Below are 24,457 nucleotides of genomic sequence, written 5' to 3' on the forward strand. Positions count from 1 at the left end.
GTACTTTAAAAAATTTTTTTGAAGGAAGCCAATCACTACCAAGATAATGAGAGCTTAGGGGTGGGAGATACCCAAAATCCAAAAGAAGAAGAAGGTAAGATAGGGGCCCAGCATTTGAAGCTTTCCCCCTCAAGGTGATTTCTGATTTCAAAAGCAAAAGTGTGGCTGAGAGCCTGATATGCAAAGCTATCAGGAGTCTCATGACGCTGGAGAGAAAAATTAAGCTCAGGGTCCACGAAGAATGAGGAGTGCTAGTAAACACCCCAGGGCTTCTGAATGGCACCCAAAGGAGTTCACGTCAAAAGAGAAAAGGTGACCTGATTAGGGTGATCTGCCCCAGCCTACTAGCCTCCAGAAGAAAAGGTACAGCTCCTGTAGAGGAAAATAACTTTATCTAGAGCCTCGAATTATCAGTACAATTATTATCCACACTATCCAGCATTCAATAAAAAACAACCAGGCTTACAAAAAGGCAAGAACTGATGACCAAGAGGAAAAAAACAAAAATAAAACAACAAAAAAAACCCCACCAAAAAATAGATAACAGAAACAGACTCACTGAGAGTTGAGATATTAGGAACTACTGAACATTAATTTTAAAATAATCATTCATTTATTCAAGAAATTAAACGATAAGGTAAAAATTTCAGCAGAAATGGCAAGCTGTACAAAAGGATCAAATAAGTGTTTAAGATTATTGTTAAAATTGTAAGGTGTAACAATACCGTGATAATATTTTTAAAAGAATCCTTAACTTTTAGAGATATATACCATAATAATTATAAGGAAATGATATGATGATATGATCTGCTTCAAAATAATCCCGGGGGAGGGTGGGAGTAGGTGAAACAAGACTGGCGATGAGCTGATTGTGTTTGACTGGTACACGGGTGTTGAATATACTATTCTACTTTTGTATATGTTTGAAATTTTCCATTAAAAATTTTTTAAAAGAGGAGAGATGAAAACATTTGTCACAAATTTATTTATCATCCTCAAGGTCTTAACAGTTATAACTGCCAGATATCACTGTAAATAAGTCTGCAAATATCACTTCCTAGAAACAGTTAAAGATCACTTACAAGAACAATACAGAAAGTGACTGCATTATGAAGATTACAAACATATGTCTACAGAATGGTAGGAAAAAACAACTGTCCTAAGGGCATACAAGCAGGTACTTGTAATTGGGATAAACCTTCCTTCCAGTAGGGGCATCAATGGATTCAAAAGAACTGATCTCAAACAACCTGGATAGAAGCAAAGATTTGTTCCAGACAACTGTCAGATGACTCAAAAAAAAAAAAAAAGCCCTAATGAAGACAAACACTGATAAAGACGCATTTAAAGAGGGTAAAAAGAACTGTTTCCCAAAACATGAGGGCAAGAAGGCAGTATGTAAAAACGATTACTTCTCTAATACATGATCTAAGTCTGTGTCACTGAATTAAGAAATTATTATAAGAAGAAAATAGAAATTCTAAAAATGAAGAATACAACAATAGAAATTAAGAACCTAACAATAGATTAGTGCAGCTGAAAAAAGATATCTGTGAGCTGGAAGATAAGCCCAATAGGTCCAAAGAAAATCACCAGACTAAAGTACAGGGAGTTAAAAAAAAAAAAAAATAGAATAGAATATATAGGAAATAGTTGAAGAGATGTATGGCGGATGGTGGAAAAGTCTTACATTCCTACAGCTGGAGTCCCAGAGGAGCAAAGAGAAAATGTGGCCAAAGCAGAGATACTGGCTGAAATTCTTCCAGGACAGATAAAAAAGACATCAAGTCACCGATTCAGGAGCATTATAATCCCCAGGTGGAATAAAGACAAAGAAAACTGGGCCTATCATACATAGGGAAACTGCTCAAACCTAAAACAACGATGCCAAATGATTTATCAGACGGAAAATACAAGTCAGAAAGCAACAAGGTATCTTCAAGGTGCTGAAATAACTACCAGCCTTTAAGTCTATGCACTGTAAAAATGTCCTTTAAGATGAAAACAAAATAAAGAAATCTGCAGACACAGAAAGAACTAAGAGAATTCACCAGACCCACAGGTAAGGACATGTTAAAAGGAGTTCTTCAGGTAGAAGGAAAATAATCCTAGATAGAAGCACAGACATACAGGTATGAAGAGCAAGAGAAAAAATGTAGTAAATCTAAATAATTTTGAATAGAACAACAATAATGTCTTTTGCGGTTTAAAATACAAGCAGAATTAAAATTCACAACAATGGCCCAAAAGGTGCAATAAGGTTAAAATGGAGTTAAAGGTAATTACTTTACAGAAGTGGTACAAACTAAAAACCAAATCCGTTGCGGTCGAGTCAGTTCTGACTCTTTGCTGACCCATGGATGCACACTGTAATCTCTAGGGTAACCACTAGAATTATGCAAGAATGTGTAACTAACAAGCTACAATGGAAAATACAGAAAACTAATCCACTCATGTGATTATATGGATTAATACCTCTGTAAGTGTATATGCTTCCTCAGCCGTGCATTCAGCCTTTGCTGTAGGATTGCTTAAGGCAAATATGACCGGTCTTTCATTGATAGAGGCCATGGCTTTGATTACATTAGGAGTAAAAAGTCGGCCAGCACCTGCAACTCCTGTAATAAATAACGAGGAAAAGAACAGCTTCATTACTGGTATTAGAAAGCAATTCTTATTAACAGCATTTCTACAGTCAGTTTACCATAGCAAAGTCACAGATAAATGCCCATTACAAAGAAAGATTTCACATTGCTAAGATGCTGCTACGGGAACACAATTTCAAATCTGAAAGAAAAAAACAGCGCAATACTTTATTTAAATATTTACTGTCTGCCACACATATATACTAAGTCATGGAAAATTAGAAAAAAATGTGTAGGACCATCTCCGCCACTCTAAGACAAATCTCGTGTCTCAACTGTTAAACTCCGTGGTACTCATTACAGCATAATAGGAATTCAGAAGGGATCACAGGTTATTTTGACTACAGCAATCCATTTTCTTGATACAGTTCAGTTTAACAACCTTTTATTATGCCCCCACAATGTCTCAGGTACTGTATTATACCATTAGGATATAAAACAAGTATAATGCAGGCAGCTTAGAGCTGAGGAAAAAAACCAGCAACAAAAAAATCAGAAAGCCTGTAATAGGCGTTGGCCTAGAACTCCAGAATAACCCAGATAATGAGTTATGGAAGCACAACAGGAAGGAAGAATACCTTGCCCTGGGTGGGAATTTGGGGATACCTAAGCTAAGTACTCATACATTTCATCCAGTAAGAATACTAATATTAAATACAGTGAAAATAATTTTTAATTCAATTTTTATAAACTCTGTTATATGACAGAGAAAACTGATCTGGAGACCTGGGTTTTAGTACTCGCTCCATCCCTACTGGCTATATGAAATATTGTCAGAATTGGGGCAAGTTGCTTAGCATCTCTGGACTTGTTTTCCTATGTAAAACACCAGTGTTTCTCTATGTGAAGGTATGTGAACAAATTCTTACAGATCCATCACCACTGGAACTCTGTGGTTGTGATTTTGTTTTACTGTCTGACATTCAATAGGGATAATATTCAAGGAGCCCTGATGGTATAGCAGTTAAGTACTTGTCTGCTAACCAAAAGGTTGATGATTTGAACCCACCAGCCGCTCCGTGTGAGAAAGATGTGGCAGTCTGCTTCCATAAAGATTACTGCCTTGGAACCCTATGGGGCAGTTCTACTTTGTCCTATAGAGCCTGAATCGATTCAGTAGTAATGGGTTTGGTTTTGGGTTTTAGGGATATACTCATCTAGGTATCTTTCATGAAATTGATAAAATTACAAGAAATATTGTAGATTAAAATCCTATAGCCATACTGAAAATTAAATAGCTCCTCTTTTAAAAGACTTTTACTTTATTTGCTGAGAACTTCATGCCCTGTTGGCACCATCTAATAACAGTCTATGTATGCAACACCTGACTCTCAAAACGCACCAAAAGTTTTCAGCTTTGTCGTCAATGAAAAATTTTGCCTCCACGTAGGACCTGCCTTACAGTCTGTCAAATCACCCTGCTCTTTTCCAGGTTTTGGGTCTAACAGTCACACCAATCCTAAAAGCAAAGCATGATGAACTGCATAGTTTCTAGGACTTGAAAGTGTAAGACACATCCCTTAACTGAACTTTCATGCAGTGTAACCAAAAAGCTATCAGAGAAAAGCTATCGTATATGCTGAAAGCTAGAGAAAAACCTGTCAGTTCATTTTTAGTAATTTACATGGTAGTTATGATGGGCAACATACATTTAAATAAATTATTTACCAACAACTTTACTCACCAATTATAGCTGAAGGCTTAAGTACATTTACTGCATCTTCAAAAGTATTAGGTATGCTCTCTGGGGCTAGGTGAGCAAATGGTTCCTGATGAGTATCTATTTTAGATTTCCGTCCCTGAATTTTTAGATAAAATACAGTATTTTTCACTGGATGCATACTTAGAATTAACTGAAGAGAAATCATTATGAGTCAGATATTATTTCTATAATAGAAATGTCTTTTCATTTTCATCTACTGTTCTCTTCAACCCACATCTTCCAATGCTACCTTCACAGTGTAAACTCAAATATAAAATACAAATCAAATCCCATAAATACCTAGAAACTTTCTAGTCTCTCTCAAAAACTCATCTACTCTGTGAATTTCTCCTAAATCCAATATGGCACAAAGGTCTACAATGCCTTTTCCGGGCTACATGTGTTTTGGAATTCAAAATTTTTCATATTTTAGAAATGTAATATAGTAATAAATCAAGCATTACAAACCCCACCAATTACATAGCACCCCACAGTTGTACACAACTTATGAAGAGTCACACCAAGTATGAGAGGTTAAGACTACAAATTAGCCTCACAGTAGTTCAGGTCAAGTTTACTACCAGATAAGTCAGGTCAGTCAGATTTGTTACCAAATGAATTTCAGGAAAAAAAAAAAATTGAATTTCAGAGTTTTTAGGATTTTAGAATTGCAGCTAGAGATTGAGGACTGGTAGTACCAAGAATTCAGAAACAAGGGGAATAGGGAATTCTGGTTCAAGATGGCTACATGAAGATATATGCTACACTTCCCCTACAAATCCCTGGTCAAAACCTGTAAGAATGAAGTTCTTATTAGTGCTACAAATCCAGGAGAGGTACCACTAACAGACTAGGATAATGAAGGCTTTCTCAAAGATTTAAATCAGGCAAAAACATACTGAATGCAAAACCCAACTAGGCTGAGAAACCCATATCCTCCTATCAGCAAAAGAGAAGACCTCCCCTGAAAAGAGAATTTTTCCATCGGAACTCCAGAATAACCCAGATAAGAACCAGCAGGGGCTGGGAAAAGAAGTATGGCATCATCAGTTGGCTGGGAAGTTAAAGGACTGAAATAAAGCCTCAACAGATACATGTTCTCAGAACGGTGGCTTCTTGTGCTCGTCCTGACCAGGACTAAGGCTCTCCAATACGGGAGTTTGTCATGAATTGAACTGTGTCCCCCCAAAAATATGTGTCAACTTGGTTAGGCCACGACTCCCAGTATTGTGTGGTTGTTCTCCATTTTATGATTGTAATTGCATGTTAAAAGGATTAGGGTGGGATTGTAATACCACCCTTACCCAAGTCAGATCCATTAGCCAATGTAAAGGGATTTTCCCTGAGGTGGGGCCTGAACCACCTTTTATCTCTAAAGAGATAAAAGGGAAGCAAAGCAAGCAGAGAGCTGGGGACCTCATACCACCAAGAAAGCAGCACCAGGGGCAGAGCGCGTCCTTTGGACATGGGGTCCCTGTGCCTGAGAAGCTCCTCAACCAGGGAAGATTGAGGACAAGGACCTTCCTCCAGAGCCGACAGACCTGAATTTGGACTTGTAACCTACTACTAGAGACTGTGAGAAAATAAATTTCTCTTTGTTAAAGCCATCCACCTGTGGTATTTCTGTTATAGCTGCACTAGATAACTAAGACAGGATTCAACTGGAAACTTTCAAAGTCTCAAAAAGGAGGGCAGTGTTTAGGGCCAGTAGGACTAAAGTCCATAGGTCAAGCTACCTGACACGCTCAAAGAAATATATCCTCAGATGAATAGGGATTCTCATGTGGGCTAAAGAAATACACTGCAGCTACCAATACCATTTCATTCTAGACATGGCCTGCAAACATTATAAAGAATCACAAAACATTTGATGAAAACCAATGTCACAAAAAAGAAGTGCCAAATTAATTGTGTGCCAGTAAAAATGCATATCCCTCCAATATCCTTGTACTGGTATGATGTCTTATGATCCTTGAGTCCTATATGCTAATAAATACAGTAGTTAAAGCCCACTTGGGAGGCAGTGCTGTTCAATGGTTAAGTGCACAGGCTTCACAGTTAGGTTACTTGGTTATGAATCCAATCCCCATCATTTACAAGGTGATGGAGCCTGTTTCCTCATCTTTAAAACATTACAGGTTCTTGAGAGGATAAATGAGACAACACATGTAAAGCCTTATCCTAATAAGACTAGTACATTTCAAACTACTATTATTTGAAGTTATGTATAATTTAAGCACTCAAGATTTTTCACTCACATATTTTTTATTTTATTCTTTGTACTAACAGAATATTGGTACTAATTAAGAAGAAAAAATTTCAGGACTGAAGCAAAATGCACTGAAATAGCTTGCTTTATGGATGTAAATGACAAATAGCTGTATAGCATTAGATTATAGGAAAAATATAAGAGCACTGTGTACTGGATAGGTTCAACTATAAAGCGGTTTACCTATATTTCAATGTATTACAAAATGTAAGACATATATTTGTTAAGCTAATAAAAACGGCAATCAATGCTAAGAAAGGCAGGCTCAAAGGGTACTAGTTAATCTAGGAGAAGAGCTCTTTATCTTTTATCCATGACTTGGTTTTAGTAGTATGTACCTCCTCTGGAAAAGTATTCACAGATTTTATTAGAATGCTAGAGAGGATTATGGTCTCCAAAGGGTCAAAGAATTCCTGCACAAATATCAGATGTACTGCTGGCAATTTAACTTAATTAGTTCCCATTAGAAACCTAGTTTTAGAAAGGTCAAATACAACCTTATTTGTACAATAGCTCTTTGACTTTTTAAGAGTCAGAGAAGAAAGAAAGAATGAGTAAGTCTGGTGCCAACACAGAGATTATGATTTGAATATGACGCAAGAGTCTTTTTAGAAGACAGAAGTTTGAGACTGGAGGATTTTGTTAAGAATACACAGGAATGTCCCAATCAGTACAATCTGGATAGTCCAGTGAGACGTAAGATTTTAAGGAATAATAATATTTTAAAAATTCAACTTAAAATATTATAGCAACAACATTCTTTTGCTTCTCCAAGTTTTAAATACCTTACCTTAACTAATAAGCCAAACTTGTCGAACATCCAGATTTTCTTTTGTGCCTCTTCTTCTGAAAGGCCATTTTCCACCATAGACATAATTATAAGGTTTGCGATTCCGAGAGCAGCCTGTCCAACGAAACATAAATTAAAAAAATAAAGACTACAGTATGCTGCAATGCTTTAGTTACTTTATATAGTAAGATCACATACTATGAGGAATATTTGAGGAATACTCGTTCCTTACAAATCACACAAAAGTTGATTCGTTGTGATATTCTCTCTAAACTTATTTTAAATCACCTAATTTACAAAGAGGTCTTCAATTCATATCCTCCATCTCAACAAAATTATAAGCTTGGTCATAATGATCTTTTATGTAATGTCAACATTCTGTCTCTCCTTCCAGTTCTAAAAGAGGGTGTTGTTTTAAATTTTAGAAGCTTAACAAAACTTACCTCTCCTGCTCCAAGAAATAAGATTTTGTGTTCTGAGATCGGTTTATCAATAACTTTTTGTACTGCAAGAAGACCCGCGAGAGCTACTGCAGCAGTCCCTAAAAACAAAAAACAAATATTTTTTAAAATAACAAATGAACACATTAAAAACGGTTTTAAAGTAGGAATCAAAGCCTTCAAGTTTTCTTTTTGCTTTACCTTGAATATCATCATTGAAGGTACAGTATTTTTCTCGATATTTTCTCAAGAACCTGAATGCGTTATGATTTCCAAAGTCTTCAAACTGAATAAGCGTGTTCCGGCCATATCTAAAAACAGCAAGCCCCATAATAACTGAAAATACTACTATTAAACAGCTTTTCTGTCTAACATTCTTTATGACAGCATTTTACAATAATGTATTACACGTTAGCTCAATTAAGGGCATCTGGCACTTTTCAGATCCTATGAGACTAGGCCCAAAATATAGAAATTTATTACTCATTCAAAAAATATTCATGGGGTGCTTAAAACGAACGTAGCACACTGTGACAGGGCCTTATGCGATAACAATCTGTATAAACTCTTTCCAGGTGCCTATGACGGTATCCAGTACATATGAACACTAGCTATATATATATATTTTTTATATATTTCAGGCTCAGATTACAGTATAAGGGATAAGACAGTTAAGGTAGGTTGGGGTCAGACAAGGGAAAATCTTGAATGCCAAATTAAGGAATGGGGACTCCACCCTTCAGCCTGTGTAGAATCTCCGATGGCTTCAGAGAAGGAAAGAATTCATGTTCAAATCCCTTTGGGAAGGATGAACCTGTCAGTGATGCATAGCATACATTCGTGTGGGAACACGAGAAAGGAGAAGAAGCTAGGAAGCTACTGTGATATGAGAACAAGAAGATCTGAAGCAGAAGCCGTAGAAAGTAAAAGGGACAACTATGAGACATTAAAATGAACCAACAGAACTTGATGTTAAGGACCAACTGGGAAGTGAGGGAGAAGCTGTTAAAATGCCAAGGCAACATGGATGACTAAGAAGGTTTTATTTAGTTGTCCAAGGTAGGGAAATGAGGGGGAGAAAAGAGGGATGGCAATTTCTGGGGAGAAGAAAAGTTCAGTTTAAGATATGCCAACTCTGACTGTGAAAAAGAGTAAATTTTTAAATATCTTCCATGTGCCAGTAATTTGAAAGGCTGGCCAGGGCCAGATCATAAACATAAGGACTTTAAACTTTATCTTACGGAAGTAGAAAATCACTAAGAGACTTCAAGCAAAAGAATGGCCTAATGAAGTACACGTTTTAAAAATATTAATCTGATGGTAAGGTGGAGATGAACTGAGGAGGACAGAAATCATAAGAAACTTTTAGAAGAATCCAGAAGAGACAAAAGGCTCTGCAGTAAGGCTGTGGCAATGGAAAAAAGAAGATATATTTCTGAGGCACTTGAGTGGCAGTACCACCTGCATGGGTGGCTGATGGAGAAAGAGGGAGAGTCAAAGATGACATTAAGATCAAATGCTTAGCAACAGGGTGAATGTTCCTGCCATTCATTAATAGAGGCTGGGAGTATACACATCCAATCAGGAATGCTAAAAATCAAAGTTAAGCTCCTGCTGCCTATCTTTACAAGGGATAAAGGAAAACAAGACAAAATTGTGGTCCTTTAAAAAAAAAAACTAAAGATGCTTTTACATACTCAAGTATTTTTTTAATACCTGTCAGTAATGGCTTTCATAAACTCATCAATCAGATCATCATAACGTTGTGAGCGATCTCTTTTCTGATACAAGCCCAAGTAAAATGGATCTTTTAAGAGTGCCTAGAAAGTAAATCAAATGTAAAAATAATACCACTTTTTATTATATTACCAGTTTAAACATGTTATATAAGAAAAATTCCAAAATTAAAAACAATTATTAATATCATTTTTAACCTTAATATCCTTCTTCAAGAAAATTTTCAAAAAATACTTAATTTTTTTGTTTTAGGTTTCAAAAAAATTGTAGAGAGTAGACAGTTGCTATATGCCCCTCTTCCCCCGCACACTCTCCTAATATTAACGTCTTGTATTCATGTGGTACATTGGTTACAATTGACAAACTAATATTGATGCATTATTACTAACTACAATCCACAGTTAACATTAGGGTTCACTCTTTGTGCTGCATAGTTCTATGGGTAATGCATAATGTCATATGTCCGCTATTACAGTATCATGCAGAATAGTTTCACTGCCTAAAAATGTTCTATGCTCCACCTATTCATGCCTTCCCCTTCCTCTGGCAACCACTGATCTTTTCACTTTCTCTACAGTTTTGCCTTTTCCAGGATGTCATATAGCTGGAATCATACAGTATGTAGCTTTTTCAACTTGGTTGCTTTCATTTAGTAGTATGTATTTAAAATTCATCCGTATCTTTTTACAGCTTGTAGCTCATTTCATTTTATTGCTGAGTAATATTCCATTATACGGATACACCACAGTTTATCTATTTACCTACTGAGGGACATCTTGTTTGCTTCCAGTTTTTGGCAATTATGAATAAAGTCGCTATAAACATTCATGTGTGGACATAAATTTTCAAATCAGTTGGGTAAATACCTAAGAGTGCAACTGTTTGATCAAATAGTAAGATTATATTTAGTTTTGTAAAAAACACTGCTTAATTGCCTTCTGAAGTAGCTATGTGCCATTTTTCATATGATGAACAGAAGGTCCTGTTGCTCCACACCCTCACCGGCATTTGGTGGTGTCAGCATTTTGGATTTTAGCCATTCTAATAAGCATGTAGCGGTATCTCATTGTTTTCATTAGTAATTCCCTAATGACATAAAAGTCATGTCAACTGACTCAACGGCAACTAACAACAATGACATAAGATGTTGCACATCTTTTCATATGCTTACTTGCCAGCTATATAATATCTTCTTTGGTGAGGTGTCTGTTCATACCTTTCGCTCATTTTGTAATTGTGTTGTTTTCTTATTGCTGAATTTTAGGAGTTCTTTCTATATTTTGGATACAAGTTCTTTATCGGATATGTGTTTTACAAATATTTTCTCCCAGTCTGTGGCTTGTCTTTTCATTTTCTTAACAGGAGAAGTTTTTAGTTTTAATAAAATCTAACATCAATTTTTTCTTTATGGGTCATGCTTTTGGTGTTGTATCTAAAAAGTCATTGCCAAACCCAAGGTCACCTAGAGTTTTTCCTATGTTATTTTCTAGAAGTGATATAGTTTTGTCTTACATTTAGGTCTGTGATCCATTTTGAGTTAGTTTTTGTGAATGATGAAAGCTCTATCTAGATTTATACGCTTAACTTACTATTATTTGTATAAAATTAAAAAAGTGGAGTTTAAGGAAAAGACTAACATCTAATCACAAAATTTTCTTCTTACATTATTATAATCCAAAAAGGAATATAATAAAATTTTTTAAGTACAGAAGGAGGGTCAAAAGGGGACAATAATGTTACTTACTGGATTATCAGTTCCCACGTCAATACACACAGGCAGGCATTTATCAGGCCGTATTCCTGCACAAGCTGTATACAAACAAAGTTTTCCTACTGGAATTCCCATTCCATAGACACCCAGATCTCCAAGACCCAGAATTCTCTCTCCATCAGTCACCACAACGGCCTTAATAACAAAAAAATACCAATTAAAAGGTGCCAAAAATGGGACGCCAGGGAAAAGCATTTTCAAAAAGGCTGCTTTTCTTCATATGCTTTCTCTCTCATTTTTAAAAATAAAATTGTTTCTTGACTAACTTCCAAAGTAAACCAACCAGTCATACTTAAAATTCTAGAATTTCTATTAAGAGATGTTTAAAAAAAAAAGAAAAAAAAAACTAGTTTTGAATTCCCTTTGGCTTTGGTTTAGGAGTAGAATACTTCTGACTGGAGGACCAACATAAATACTGTCAGAAAAACTAAATATGGGAGAGATAAACAAATTTTTGGTAAAGAGATTCCAACACACTATTCCAACACACATAAGCTATGTCAAACAAACAAAAAATCTTTAGTATAACACTGAAAGAGAAAAAGGTCTAGAATAAAAAAATATACCTACCTACAGGATTTTAAGATGACATCGTGAGTTTCAATCAACTGACCAAATATTTTTCTATATTATTAAACTAATGATTATTCACCAATGTTATATTTTGGTAAGGAAACCATAAAATAAAGGCATGTAAGATTACTGCCTGTAATAAACACAAAAGCCTACCAAAAGACCTTAAAAGTAAAAGTTACTTAGTCTTATTTATGAAAGTCAGCCAGACTAAGGTTCATGTCTGCCAAATTCAAAACTCCACAAGTTTTATATTTGCTAAGAATCTAAATCTGCCTTAGATTTAGAAGAAAACGAGCAAAACCAATCCTCTCCAGCACCCGCCAGAGTAAAATTTTTTTCCGGCATTTTAAGGTATTTTCTCTACCTAAAATAATATTAGTTGAAATAGAAAAGGAATATGGAAAAAGCAAAAGACATCAGTTGTACTGACAATAAACAGATTCCAACTCCTTCCTGAGTCAAACTCCATACCAGTTCCCCAGTTTGTAACTATCACTATTATAATATCCTCAGATACAAAGCACAAACTTTGCATTTATGTAAGTGCAAAATCAATCAGAGCAACAATGAAAAACTGTTCTCAGAAATTTAGAGGGAACTTACAAGGAAAGAAAAAGCATTGTGAAAGGGAGGGTTGTGCTATTAGTACCTTAACATCATTTTCTGGCCAGTTATCCACAATTGATTTAATATGGCCTCTGTCTGAGATTGAAATAAATAATCCCCTGCAACAGAACAAAAACACCTTTGCATTTCACAACAGTTTTTGTTTGTTTGTAAGTTTCTGTTCGTAACTGGAATATCTAGAGATTATAATAAAACATCAAGACATGGTATAATTTCCAAGTAGATTTAGTTAAAGTCACACTGCTTATTTTCAACTACTCCAAACTGTCCTTACATTGCTCATACAACAGCTGCAACAAAGATTATTGTTAAATGATGTGACTATTTTACCCAAGAAGAAATGTATCCAACATCTCATGTTTAAATAAACTTGCTACAGCTCCAGTAAAAAATGATATAAAGATAAATCACTAGAACAGGTGAGCATAATAAGGATAATTATCATTAATACTCAATGAAACTCAAAATATGAAATCTGAAAGAACAGGAAGGGAGGGAACAAAATCACAGGAAATTTACATAAAAGATGGCACGCCTGGAGGGCTAGGACAAAATGAATATTTTAAATATAGCATATTGTTATCCAATTGAGATTTAAAATAAAAATGGAAACACAGATTCTAGAAAATAGGTCAGGCAGAAATGAGGGTCAGATTCTCACACTTAACTTTCTCGCTGGAATCTTAACTTTGGCATTACTGTTCTAGCTCAAATAATCAGTTCAGTTCAGCGATTTCTTAACCATGGCTGCAAATTAAAATCATCACATGAGCTTTTGAAAAATGCCAGATGCCCAGGGTCCCATGCCCAAAGATTCTGATTTCAAGTTTCATGCCATTATGTTCGGCAAAGATACTGACCATGCCTTTAATCTTTTTAAATTTATTGAGACTTGCTTTGTGATCTAATACGTCATATGGTCTATGCTGGGGAATAATCCATGTGTACCAGAAAAGAATGTACATTGGGCTGTTGCTGGGTACAGTGATCTATATCTATCAATCTATTTGCTGGGTTTAGTTGGTTTACTGTGTTGTTCAAATCCTCTATTTCTTTATTGACCTTCTTTCTAGACATTCTATGTACTATCGAAAGTAGTGTACTAAAGTCTCCAACTATTATTGTAAAATGGTCTATTTCTCCCCTTGATATTAAAGTTGCCACCTCAGCTCTCTTTTGGTTACTATTTTCATGGGATATTTTTTTCCATCCTTTCATTTTCAACCTATTTGTGTCCTTGGGCCCAAGATGTGTCTCTTGTAGACAGAGTATAGTTGGATCATGTTTTTTAATTCATTCTGCCATTTTGCCTTTTGACTGGAGCATTTAGTCCATTTATATTCATTGTATCTACTGATAAGGAAAGACATTTCTGCCATTTTGTTGTTTTTTGTGTGCCTTATACCTTTAAACGGAGCCCTGGTGGCACAGTGGTTAAGAGCCTGACTGCTAACCAAAAGGTGAGCAGTTCAAATCCACCAGCCGCTCCTTGGAAACCCTGTGGGGCAGTTCTATTCTGTCCTATAGAGTCACTATGAGTTGGAACCTACTCGACGGCACCTAACAACAACAATATATCTTCTTTGTCTCTCATTTCCTCCCATAGTGCCTTCTTTTGTGTGTAACTAATTTTTTGTAGTGAATCACTCTGTTTCCCTTCTCCTTTCCTTTTGTATATACTTTTTAGTTATTTTTCCTTCAGAGAGTCTGATTTAATTGGCCTGGAGTTTGGATCAGTCAACCAAGCAAGATGTACTGATTATCTTCTATGCAAAAACAAACAAATGAACCCAAAACCACTGCACGGTACACTGCACAAATAATACACAATATCTGGCCTCACCCAAAAGCTATGCTTCTCATGTTTCATGTCAATTCTCAATCCTTGCACATTAGAATCACCCAGGAGCTTTTATGAGACACCAACACTTGGGCCTAACTCTAGACTAACTGAATCAGAATCTCTGGGGTTGGGGCCCAGGCATCAGTGTTTTTTTGTTTCCCTTCTTCCTTTAATCTGGTTGAAGAAATACTATTCTGAGTAAAAAATCTATTTTAAAGGAGTTGAACAGCTGGGATATATCATAAAAATGGTTTAGAAACATTAACTGATGCCAGCATATGGGCTAGAATAGACAATGTTTCTCAAGTGTCTTCTGGGGAATATCTGCAACAAAATCACTAAGTGTGTTCATTAATATCTGGACCCAGACCTCTCTTTCATCAGATTTCGGGGATGGGAAGGAGAGGGGAGTGGACAGGTTATCAACACTTTTAATAATTATCAACACTTCTAGTAAGTCTCACAGATGTCTCTCATGCACATTGAAGTCTGAGAGGAGGAGAAATGGAAGGTAAATGCTATCACACTTTTGAATTTCTACGTTTGTATCGATGCTAGCTGAACACGGGAAAGATACTAGGAGTGAGGAGAATTCTACTAGGTTAAAGGAACAAGAAAACTGAAATTAAGTGAAAATCACATTTATAGAACGCTTACAATTTTACAAAGAACCATCATATCAGTTTCTGCATCTAATCTCGAAAGCTCTTTGACAGGTACTGTTATCCCTATTTACAGATGAAAAAACAAATTCAGAGGGATTGGGCTGACTCAGCTAAGGACTTGAGTCAGTGACCCATTCCAATAGTCTTTCCACTTAAAAAATCTGGAGGTGCTAGAATTATTTACACTAAAATTTATGAAAGTTCATAAAAAAAAAAAAGAAAAGAAAAAATAGAAATTAAAGCTGACAAAAACTGAGAAATAATCAATTTGTTAATGTGGTCAGATTGCCAAAAACTTTGATGATAATTCTGGAGAATCTGCCACCAAAATTAAAACTATTTTATTTTTGTACAAAAAAACATAATAATCCCCTAAAAATCACAATAATTTAAAGAAGGTCAGGAATGAATGATGCTATTTCTACACAAATAGAAAATATGTGATTGGGATAGTTTACAACACATAAAATGAAAATGTAATAGGTATTATGGAGTAATTTTTTTCCCCCTTACATGTAATCATTTACATATATATTTTTTAAAATAAGCCTTACTTAGGTCTTCTAAAGATGTTTCCATACTGGCAGCAGGCAAGGCCAACTGTCGGTGTATATACAATTGGCATTAGACTTTCAATATCATCTTCTAGTATTCTATAAAATAATTTCTCATTTCTTTCCTGAATTCCCATGATATAGATGTATCTGAAATTAAGCACAGTAAACAGTGTCAAAGTCAACCTGCATAACATTCAAAGTTTTGGTTTTTGGAAGTTAAACCTAAAGGTCTAAAACTGAGCCCCCGCCCAAAACCCCAAAAGAGACCAAAACCCTAAATTATCACTATATTGTTACTAAGATTAAAAAACTAATAAGAATGAAAATATACTTTAATGGTAGGTGATGATGAGGATGAAAATGATGGTGATGAAGAAGAAAATAACAGAACCAACAGCTAACATTTACTGAGCCTTTGCTGTGAGCCAGGTCGTATGCGTGGCATTGGAAATACAAAGATGAACATGAGGCCCCTACTCTAAAGGAACTAATCTTGTAAAAGGAGACTGACATGTAAATGAGGTAGCAGAATAAAACAGCATTCATTCAAGTGTTTGCTGAACACTAACTACATGCCAGGCACTATTCTGAAGACCAGGGATATAAGAAGTGACCTCTATCGTTATGGAGTTTATAATCCAGTAGGGTTAAAGGCATTATAAGGTTGATATACCGTAGAGCACAGAGGTAGCACCATTTGGTGAGATGATAAGAGGAAGAGAAATAAGTTTTGGGGAAAGATGACGAGTTCTATTTGAGACATATTTAATTCAAAATGATTATTGATTATTTAAGCCAATATTTCCCAGTTTTTTTAATTTTATTTTTTGAAAAACAGTTATAAGCAGTCCTTATTATTCAAGATTCTTTATCAGTGAATTTGCCTACTCCCTAAAATTTCTTTTTAATTGCAAAATCTATACTTGTGATGCTTTTGCCCCACATTCCACAAAGGGTGGAATGGTCAATTCTCATTATGTATGGTGTTACGTTCTACACTCGCTGCAAACACTGAATTAGAGAATACTACCTACTTGCCAGCCTTGCTTCCTCCATGCTGAACTTACTTTAGTTCCTCAAATGCACCACAAGTCTTACCTTGCAGTTGGTACACACGATGCCCCGTTGCCTGGAACACCCTATCCAGGCATAGTCCTGTGTTCATGCTCTCAGAACGCAGCTCAAGTGGCACATTCTCTGGGGGTTCTTTTCTGCCCATCTCCCACCTCCACCACCTCCTATTTTCTGGTCTCATAATACGCTATGCCCTTTTTATAACTCACTCCACTTTCCCTGTCCTAGATTATACCATGAGTTTGAGACAAGCACCTTATACACTTTCATATTTTCAGGAACCCAGCAAAACCCAAACCAGATCAATGTTATATTTTTATCTTTCTTGTGGGAAAATAACATTGTTGTGCGAATAGCATCAATACAAACAAGATCATACCACGAGGCCTTCAGGTGATCTTTGTTCAGCTTCCTCTCATGACTAAATGGCTCTTCTAAACATCACTCTTTTGAACAACCTATTCAATTTTAGCCCATCTATGATCTTCATATTCTACTTCATAAGGAAAATCAAGGTCACCAGGCGTGATGAGTATCCACAATCTCTGCTCCATCTCCTGTAAACTTATCTGTACTTATACCTGTATTTGCCTCCTTGTCCCTGCCTCAGAGAACAAGCTTTTCTTTGTTCTTATTCAAGGCCAGCCTCTTCATCTCTGCACAGACCCTATGCCCTCTCCCTTTCTTTGGGACTCTGCTCTATCCATTATCCTTTCTCCTGTGCTCATTCCTCACACTATAAACATGTTCAACTTTCTTCTAGTCTGACAACATATCCCCTTAAGCTCAAATCCCAGTCTTTCTTCCCCCTCTGTGATTGTTACGGTTGTGTGTCAACTTGATTGGGCCAGGATTCTCAGTGGTCTGGTAGTTATGATGTAGTTTGGCAGTTGTACAATGATGTAATCACTTCCATGATGAGATGTGATATAATGTGATCACCTCCATGATAGGATCTGCTGTGAGTAGCTAATCAGTTCAAGGGACGTTTCCTTTAGGGAGTGGCCTGCATTCAATATAGGTGGGCTTTCTGGCAAAGCTCATGGGCTTTTGCTCGACCTGGATCCTGCCGCTGGCTCCTGTTTGTCTGACCTCCAGTTTTTGGAACTTGTGCTAGCAGCTTATCTGCTGCTGTCTTGCCTGCCAATCTTGGGATTCAGTCACCACAGCTTGTGAGCCAGGAGAAGCCTCCAGTTTGACCCATGGACTTGGGACTTTGCAGCCTCTACAACTCTGTGAGCCATATCCTTAATATAAACCTCTCTCTATATATACTTGTACACTTTACTGCCTTTGCTTCACTAGAGAACCCAGCCTAAGGCATTTGGTGTCAAGAGTGGTTCTAGAGAAACAAAATTGTAAGGATGAGTTTTCTAAATTAGTTCTTGTGTCTGGTTAGTCTTAAAGACGTTGAAGACTCTGCTTCTAGTAGTAAACAGAGCACTATTAATGCATGGCATGAGATGGCAATAGAAATACGCAAAATATCACCACCAATACATCAGGTATTAGCGAGAGGCGAGACTCTGGGTGATCACGTTTGATACGCTTCTACAATTTTGTCATAATGAGAAGTATAAGAAAGCTGGATGGTTGGATCTACTTTTGCTAGACAAAGTAGTGAAAGAGATGAGCTCAGGGCTTCAGAGTCAAAGCTCAAGCTCTGTATAAACAACCTTAATATTTCCACTTCTGCCTTGAAGGAAAGCCTTATTTCTTGCCATAACAGAGCTGATATTGCTGAAAACCAAACCCAGAGTCTTATAAGAATGGCTGAATTATAACACCAACTGAATTCCCAACCTTGAGTAGTGTCTGAAGTTAAAGTAAGGGCACTGATTGGGAAGAAATGGGGTCCTGAAATTTGGGATGGGGACATATGGGCAGATATCAGGAAGCTGTGGACAATGACCCCCTAAATTCCACTGAATCACTCCTGCCAACAGAACCAGCCCTCTCACTCCCATGTGAAGAGATTACTCCATCTTTGTCTAAGCCATCCTCCTCAGTAAAACCATTAACCAATCCACCTCCATCTGATGAGATTAACTCGGCTGTGTCTGAACAGCCTTTGTCTGAGTCATTCCCTGTGGCATCACCTGAGGCAGATGCCCTACAAGACAATGCTGAATATTCTCAAAACACATCACCACCCATTTTGACTTCTAGATTTATAATTACACTTCATTCCCAGCCAGCCCCAAAAGGTGAAGCACAAAGTGAGACCCAGGAGGAGGTACACTACACTCCAAAAGAACTTATGACTTTTCTAATATGTACAAACAGAAATCTGGGAAGTATGTATGGGAATGATTATTAAGGGTGTAGTATAATGGTAAAAGGAACATAAAGATGGATCAGTCTGAGTTTACTCATACAAGCCCTCTAGGCACAGATTCTTCATTCAGTGTTTCAGCTCAAGAGGTTAGCAAAGGATCTAGTAGTTTATCTGGTTAGGTTGCTGAAGCATGAATTATGCGGTGGCCTACGGTATACCGAGTTGAAGCACCAGACCTGCCTTGGTATATTATAGAAGAAGGTATCCAAAGGCTTAGGGAAATTGGCATGTTAGAGTGGATATATAAAGTTAGAGCCACAGACCCACATATGGTGTGCCCAGAGGACACACATTTCACCACAATGGTGAGGAACAAATTTGGGAAGGGAGTGCCGGCATCCTTGAAGACTGCTGTAATTGTTTATAGACATCAGATTTGACAGTGGGAACTGCCCTAACTGAATTAAGACACCTAACTACAATGAAGTCCTGGTGGCAGTGGTTAACTGGCTACTAGCCAAAAGGTTGGCAGTTCAAATCTTCCAGGCACTCCTTGGGAAACCTATGGGGCAGCTCTACCCTGTCGTATAGAGTTGCTATGAGTTGGATTTGACTCAACAGCAATGGCAACTACAGTGGGGCTGGACTGGACCGCATGGTAATAGGGTCCAAGTGGCAGCACTCAATCGACAAAGACAACGGGGGCATGGTGATCGTAACGGACAGCCAAGTCAAAGCAGAAATGAGAATAGTCTGACTCGTATGGACTTATGACACTGGCTACTTAGTCATGGTGTCCCTAGGAATGAAATAAATAGGAAATTTACTGAATATTTACTTCATCTGTACAAAGGAAGATTTATAGGTCAATTGAACAGCAGTCAAAGTCGAATTGCCAGGATAGAGTGTCAAGCCATTTAATCAATTCCCAGAATTGAGAGAGTTTACAGACCCACAACCCCTTGAATGAAGGGGAGGCGGGTCCCCTTGAGGAAGGACTCCACTACACTGCCAAAAGTTTATACTGTTAATCTTTCTCCCAGTCTTCCCTCAAAGAACCTATGGCCTTTTACAAAAGTGACTGTTCACTGGGGAAAAGGAAATAATGAGACTTTTCAGGGAATACTGATACTAGCTCTGAACTGAAACTAATTCCAAGAGATCCAAAATGTCACCATGGCCTACCAGACAAAGTGGGGGACATATGGGATCAGGTTATTAAGGAAGTCTTAGCTCATATCCATGTCACAGTAGGTCCAGTGGGTCCCTGAACCCATTCTGTAGTGATTTCCCCAGTTCCAGAATGCTTAATTGGAACAGATATACTCACGGCAACTGATGAAACCCCCACACTGGGTCCCTGACAAGTGGAGTAAGGGCTATTATGGTAGGAAAAGCCAAGTGGAAGCCATTAGAACTGACCCTACGTAGGAAAACAGTAAAACAAAAACAATATGGCATTCCTGGAGGGATTGTAGAGACTTGAAGGATGCAGGGGTTGTGATTCCCACCATATCCCCATTCAACTCGCATATTTGGCCTATGCAAAAAACATGGATTGTGGAGAATGACAGTGCAATATCAAAAACTCAATCAGGTGGTGATTCCAGTTGCAGCTGTTGTTCCAGATGTAGTTTCATTGCTTGAGCAAATTAATACACCTCCTGGTACCTGGTATGCAGCTATTGATCTGGCTAATATCTTTTTCTCCATACCTGTATCAAAGGCCCACCAGAAGCAGTTTGCCTTCAGCTGACAAGGCCAGCAATATACCTTCAGTGTCCTACCTCAGAGCTATAGCAACTCTCCGGCCCTATGTCATAATTAGTCTGCAGGGACCTTGACTGCCTTTACCTTCCACAAGATGTCACACTGGTCCGTTACACTGAAGACATTATGCTGATTGGCCCTAGTAAGGAAGACATGGCAACGACTCTGGACTTGCTGGTAAAACGATGCTAGAGGGTGGGAAATTAATCCAACAAAAATTCAGGCACCTTCCACCTTAGTGAAATTTCTAGGGGTCCAGTGGTGTGGGGTATGTCAAGATATTCCTTATAAAATGAAAGATAAGTTATTGCATCTGGCCCCTCCCACAACTAAAAAGGAGGTACAACACCTAGTGGGCCTCTTTGGACTTTGGAGGCAACATATCCCTCATTTGGGTGTGCTACTCCAGCCTATTTATCAAATGACTCAAAAAGCAGCTAGTTTTGAGTGGGGCACAGAACAAAAGACAGCTCTGCAACAGGTTCAGGCTGCCGTGCAAGCAGCTCTGCCACGTGGGCCATATGATCTGGTTGATCCAATGTTACGTGAAGTGGCAGTAGCAAACAGAGATGCTGTTTAGCATCTTTGGCAGGCCCCTATTGGTAAATCACACAGCAGGCCCTTAGGATTTTGGAGCAACACGCTGCCATCCTCTGCAAATAACTACTCTTATTTTGGGAAACAGGTTTTGGCCTGTTACTGGGCCTTAGTAGAGACTAATGCTTAACCATGGGCCACCAAGTCACCATCCAGCCTGAGGTGCCCATCATGAACTGGGTGTTGTCTCTCCCACAGAGCCATAAAGTTGGACAAGCATAGCAGCACTCCATCATTCAACAGAAGTGGTATATATGAGATTGACCCTGAGAAGAACTGAAGGCACAAGTAAGTTGCATGAGGAAGTGGCCCAAATTCCCATGGTCTCCACTCCTGTCACACTACCTTCCATCTTCCAGTCTGCACCTATGGCCTCCTCGGGAGTTCATTATGATCAGCTGACTGAGGAAGACCAACCTCATGCCTAGTTTAGAGATGGTTCTGCACGATATGCAGGCACTACTCAAAAGGGGACAGTGGGCAGCACCACAGCCCCTTTCTGGCACCTCCCTGACAGACAGTGGTTAAGGGAAATCCTCCCAATGGGCAGAACTTAAAGCACTGCATCTAACTGTTCACTTTGCTCAGAAGGAGAAATGGCCAAATGTACAACTGTATGGTGATTCATGGGCTGTGTCCAGTGGTTTGGCTGGATGGTCAGGGACTTGGAAGGAACATGATTGGAAAATCGGAGATGTTTGTGGAAGAGGTATGTAGACAGAACTCTCTGAATGGGCAAAGAAGTGAAGATATTTGTGTCTCATGTGAATGCTCACCAAAGGGTGACCTTGGCAGAGGAGGATTTTAACAATCAAGTGGATAGGATGACGCGTTCTGTGGAAACTAGTCATCCTCTTTCCCTAGCCACTCCTGTCACTGCCCAATGGGCTCATGAGCCAAGTGGCCATGGTGGCAGGGATGGAGATTACGCATGGGCTCAGCAACATGGACTTCTACTCACTACGGCCAGTTTGGCTATAGCCCCTGCTGGGTGCTCAATCTGCCAGCAACAGAGACTAACACTGAGTCCCTGGTATGGTACCATTCCTCGAGTTGATCAGCCAGCAACCTAGTAACAGGTTGATTACACTGGACTGCTTACATCATGGAAAAGACAGTGTTATTATTGGAACAGACACTCTGGATATAGATTTGCCTTCCCTGCACACAGTGTTTCTACCAAAACTACCACCCATGGACTTACAGAATGCCTTATCCACCATCACGGTATCCCACACAGCATCGCCTCGGATCAAGGGCCTCATTTCACAACACATAAGTCTGGCGGTGGGCCCACGCTCATGGAATGCACTGGTCTTACCATGTTCCCTACCATCCTGAAGCAGCTGGCTTGCTAGAACAATGGAATGGCCTTCTAAACACAATTACAGTGCCAGCTAGCTGGCAATACCTTGCCGGGATGGAGCAATGTTCTCTAGGCAGCTGTATATGCTCTAAACCAGTGTCCAATATATGGTGCTATGTGTCCTACAGGCAGGATTCATGGGTCCAGGAATCAAAGAGTGGAAGGACAGTGGCACCACTCACTATTACTCCTAGTGACCCACTCGCAAAATTTTTGCTTCCGGTCCCTGCAACCCTATGCTCTGCAGGTCTAAAGGTCTTAGTTCCAGAGGGAGGAAAGCTCCCACCTGGAGATACATCACTTATTCCACTGAACTGGAAGTTAAGAATGTCACCTGGCCATTTTGGGCTTTTTAACCTCTGGATCAACAGGCAAAAAAGGGAATTACCATATTGGCTGGTGTGGTTGATCTTGATTACCAAGAAAAATTCGATTGATATTACATAATGGAGGTAAAGAAGAGTATGTCTGGAATGCAGGAGATCCCTTATGACATCTCTTAGTACTACCATGCCCTGTGATTAAAATCAATGAAAAACTACAGCAGCCCAATTTCAACATGAATACTAATGTCCCAGATCCTTCAGGAATGAAGGTTTGGTTTGCCCCATTAGGCAAAGAACCATGACCAGCTGAGGTGCTTGTTGAGGACAAAGGGAATATGGAATGGGTGGTTGAAAAAGGTTCTTCTAAATACCAGTCACGACCATATGACCAGTTGCAAAAATGAGGACTGTACTGTTCTATTTCTTACTTTTATGTCTATAGGGTCGCTATGAGTCAGAATTGACTCAACGGCACTGGGTTCACTGGGTTATGGGTGCATCAAGTATTTTTGTATTCTTCACTTATAAAATACAAGATGTAAACAGGGCCAGTGCGTTTTCAGTTGTACATGTTAGTTGTATCCTGTTAGGTGCAAGTATGACTTTGTCTTTATTCAGAGATTATGAGATTATGTATAGTTTATGGAGATGTGTGCAGGGGGCAGGATGACGAGGCATGGACTGTGATCGTGAAGGTTGTGTGTCGACTTGGCTGGGCCATGATTCTCAGTGGTCTGGCAGTTATGATATAGTTTGGCAGTCATATGATGATGTAAGCGCCACCATGGTGAGATGTGGTATAATGTAATCACCTCCATGACGGGATTTGCTGTGAGTAGACAATCAGTTGAAAGGCAGTTTCCCTGGGGGTGTGGCCTGCATCAAATATGTAAGTTTACCTTCTGGTAAGACTCGTGGACTTTTGCTCACTTTGGATCCTGCAGCTGGCTCCTGTTAATCTGACCTCTGGTTCTTGGGACCTGGCCTAGCAGGTTACCTGCTGTCTTGCCCGCCAATCTTGGGATTCACGGGTCTCCACAGCTTGTGAGCCAAAAGCCTCCAGTCTGACCCAGGGACTTGGGACTTTCCAATCTCTACAACCGCACGAGCCATTTTCTTGATATAAATCTCTCTATATATATATTTTTATATGCTTTACTGCTTTTGCTTCTCTAGAGAACCCACTCTGAGGCACCCTCTTACCTAATCTTCTTGAAAGAGTAGTCTATGTTTTCTCCCCTTCCATTCATTCCTGAACTTACTGCAATCTGCCATTAGCCTCAGGACATCAAAGAAACCACTCTCATCAGTTACCAAAAACCTCCTATATTTAACAAACCCAATAGATATTTTTATTCACGTATTCAACCTGAATGCTCTACCCAGAATACCTTGTCCTTCTCTCTTATTTGCCTGCTACCTAC

The 24,457-nt window shown here is 38.4% G+C and overlaps 1 protein-coding gene across 2 annotated transcripts in view; it reads right to left on the minus strand.

The window, feature by feature from the left end:
- Window positions 1-24,457, minus strand: part of ME2 (malic enzyme 2) — a 77,538-nt gene that overhangs the window by 26,666 nt on the left and 26,415 nt on the right. For both annotated transcript variants that reach the window (XM_064294508.1, XM_003406296.4), the window contains exons 4-12: window positions 15,620-15,769; window positions 12,580-12,655; window positions 11,328-11,489; window positions 9,563-9,666; window positions 8,048-8,157; window positions 7,850-7,947; window positions 7,407-7,520; window positions 4,330-4,444; window positions 2,476-2,618 (exon numbers count right to left, since the gene is read on the minus strand). In XM_064294508.1, coding sequence (XP_064150578.1) covers window positions 2,476-2,618; window positions 4,330-4,444; window positions 7,407-7,520; window positions 7,850-7,947; window positions 8,048-8,157; window positions 9,563-9,666; window positions 11,328-11,489; window positions 12,580-12,655; window positions 15,620-15,769 — 1,072 coding nt within the window. The remainder of the gene's footprint in view (window positions 1-2,475; window positions 2,619-4,329; window positions 4,445-7,406; window positions 7,521-7,849; window positions 7,948-8,047; window positions 8,158-9,562; window positions 9,667-11,327; window positions 11,490-12,579; window positions 12,656-15,619; window positions 15,770-24,457) is intronic.

Source organism: Loxodonta africana, chromosome 11, assembly GCF_030014295.1.
Source record: "Loxodonta africana isolate mLoxAfr1 chromosome 11, mLoxAfr1.hap2, whole genome shotgun sequence".
NCBI lineage: Eukaryota > Metazoa > Chordata > Mammalia > Proboscidea > Elephantidae > Loxodonta > Loxodonta africana.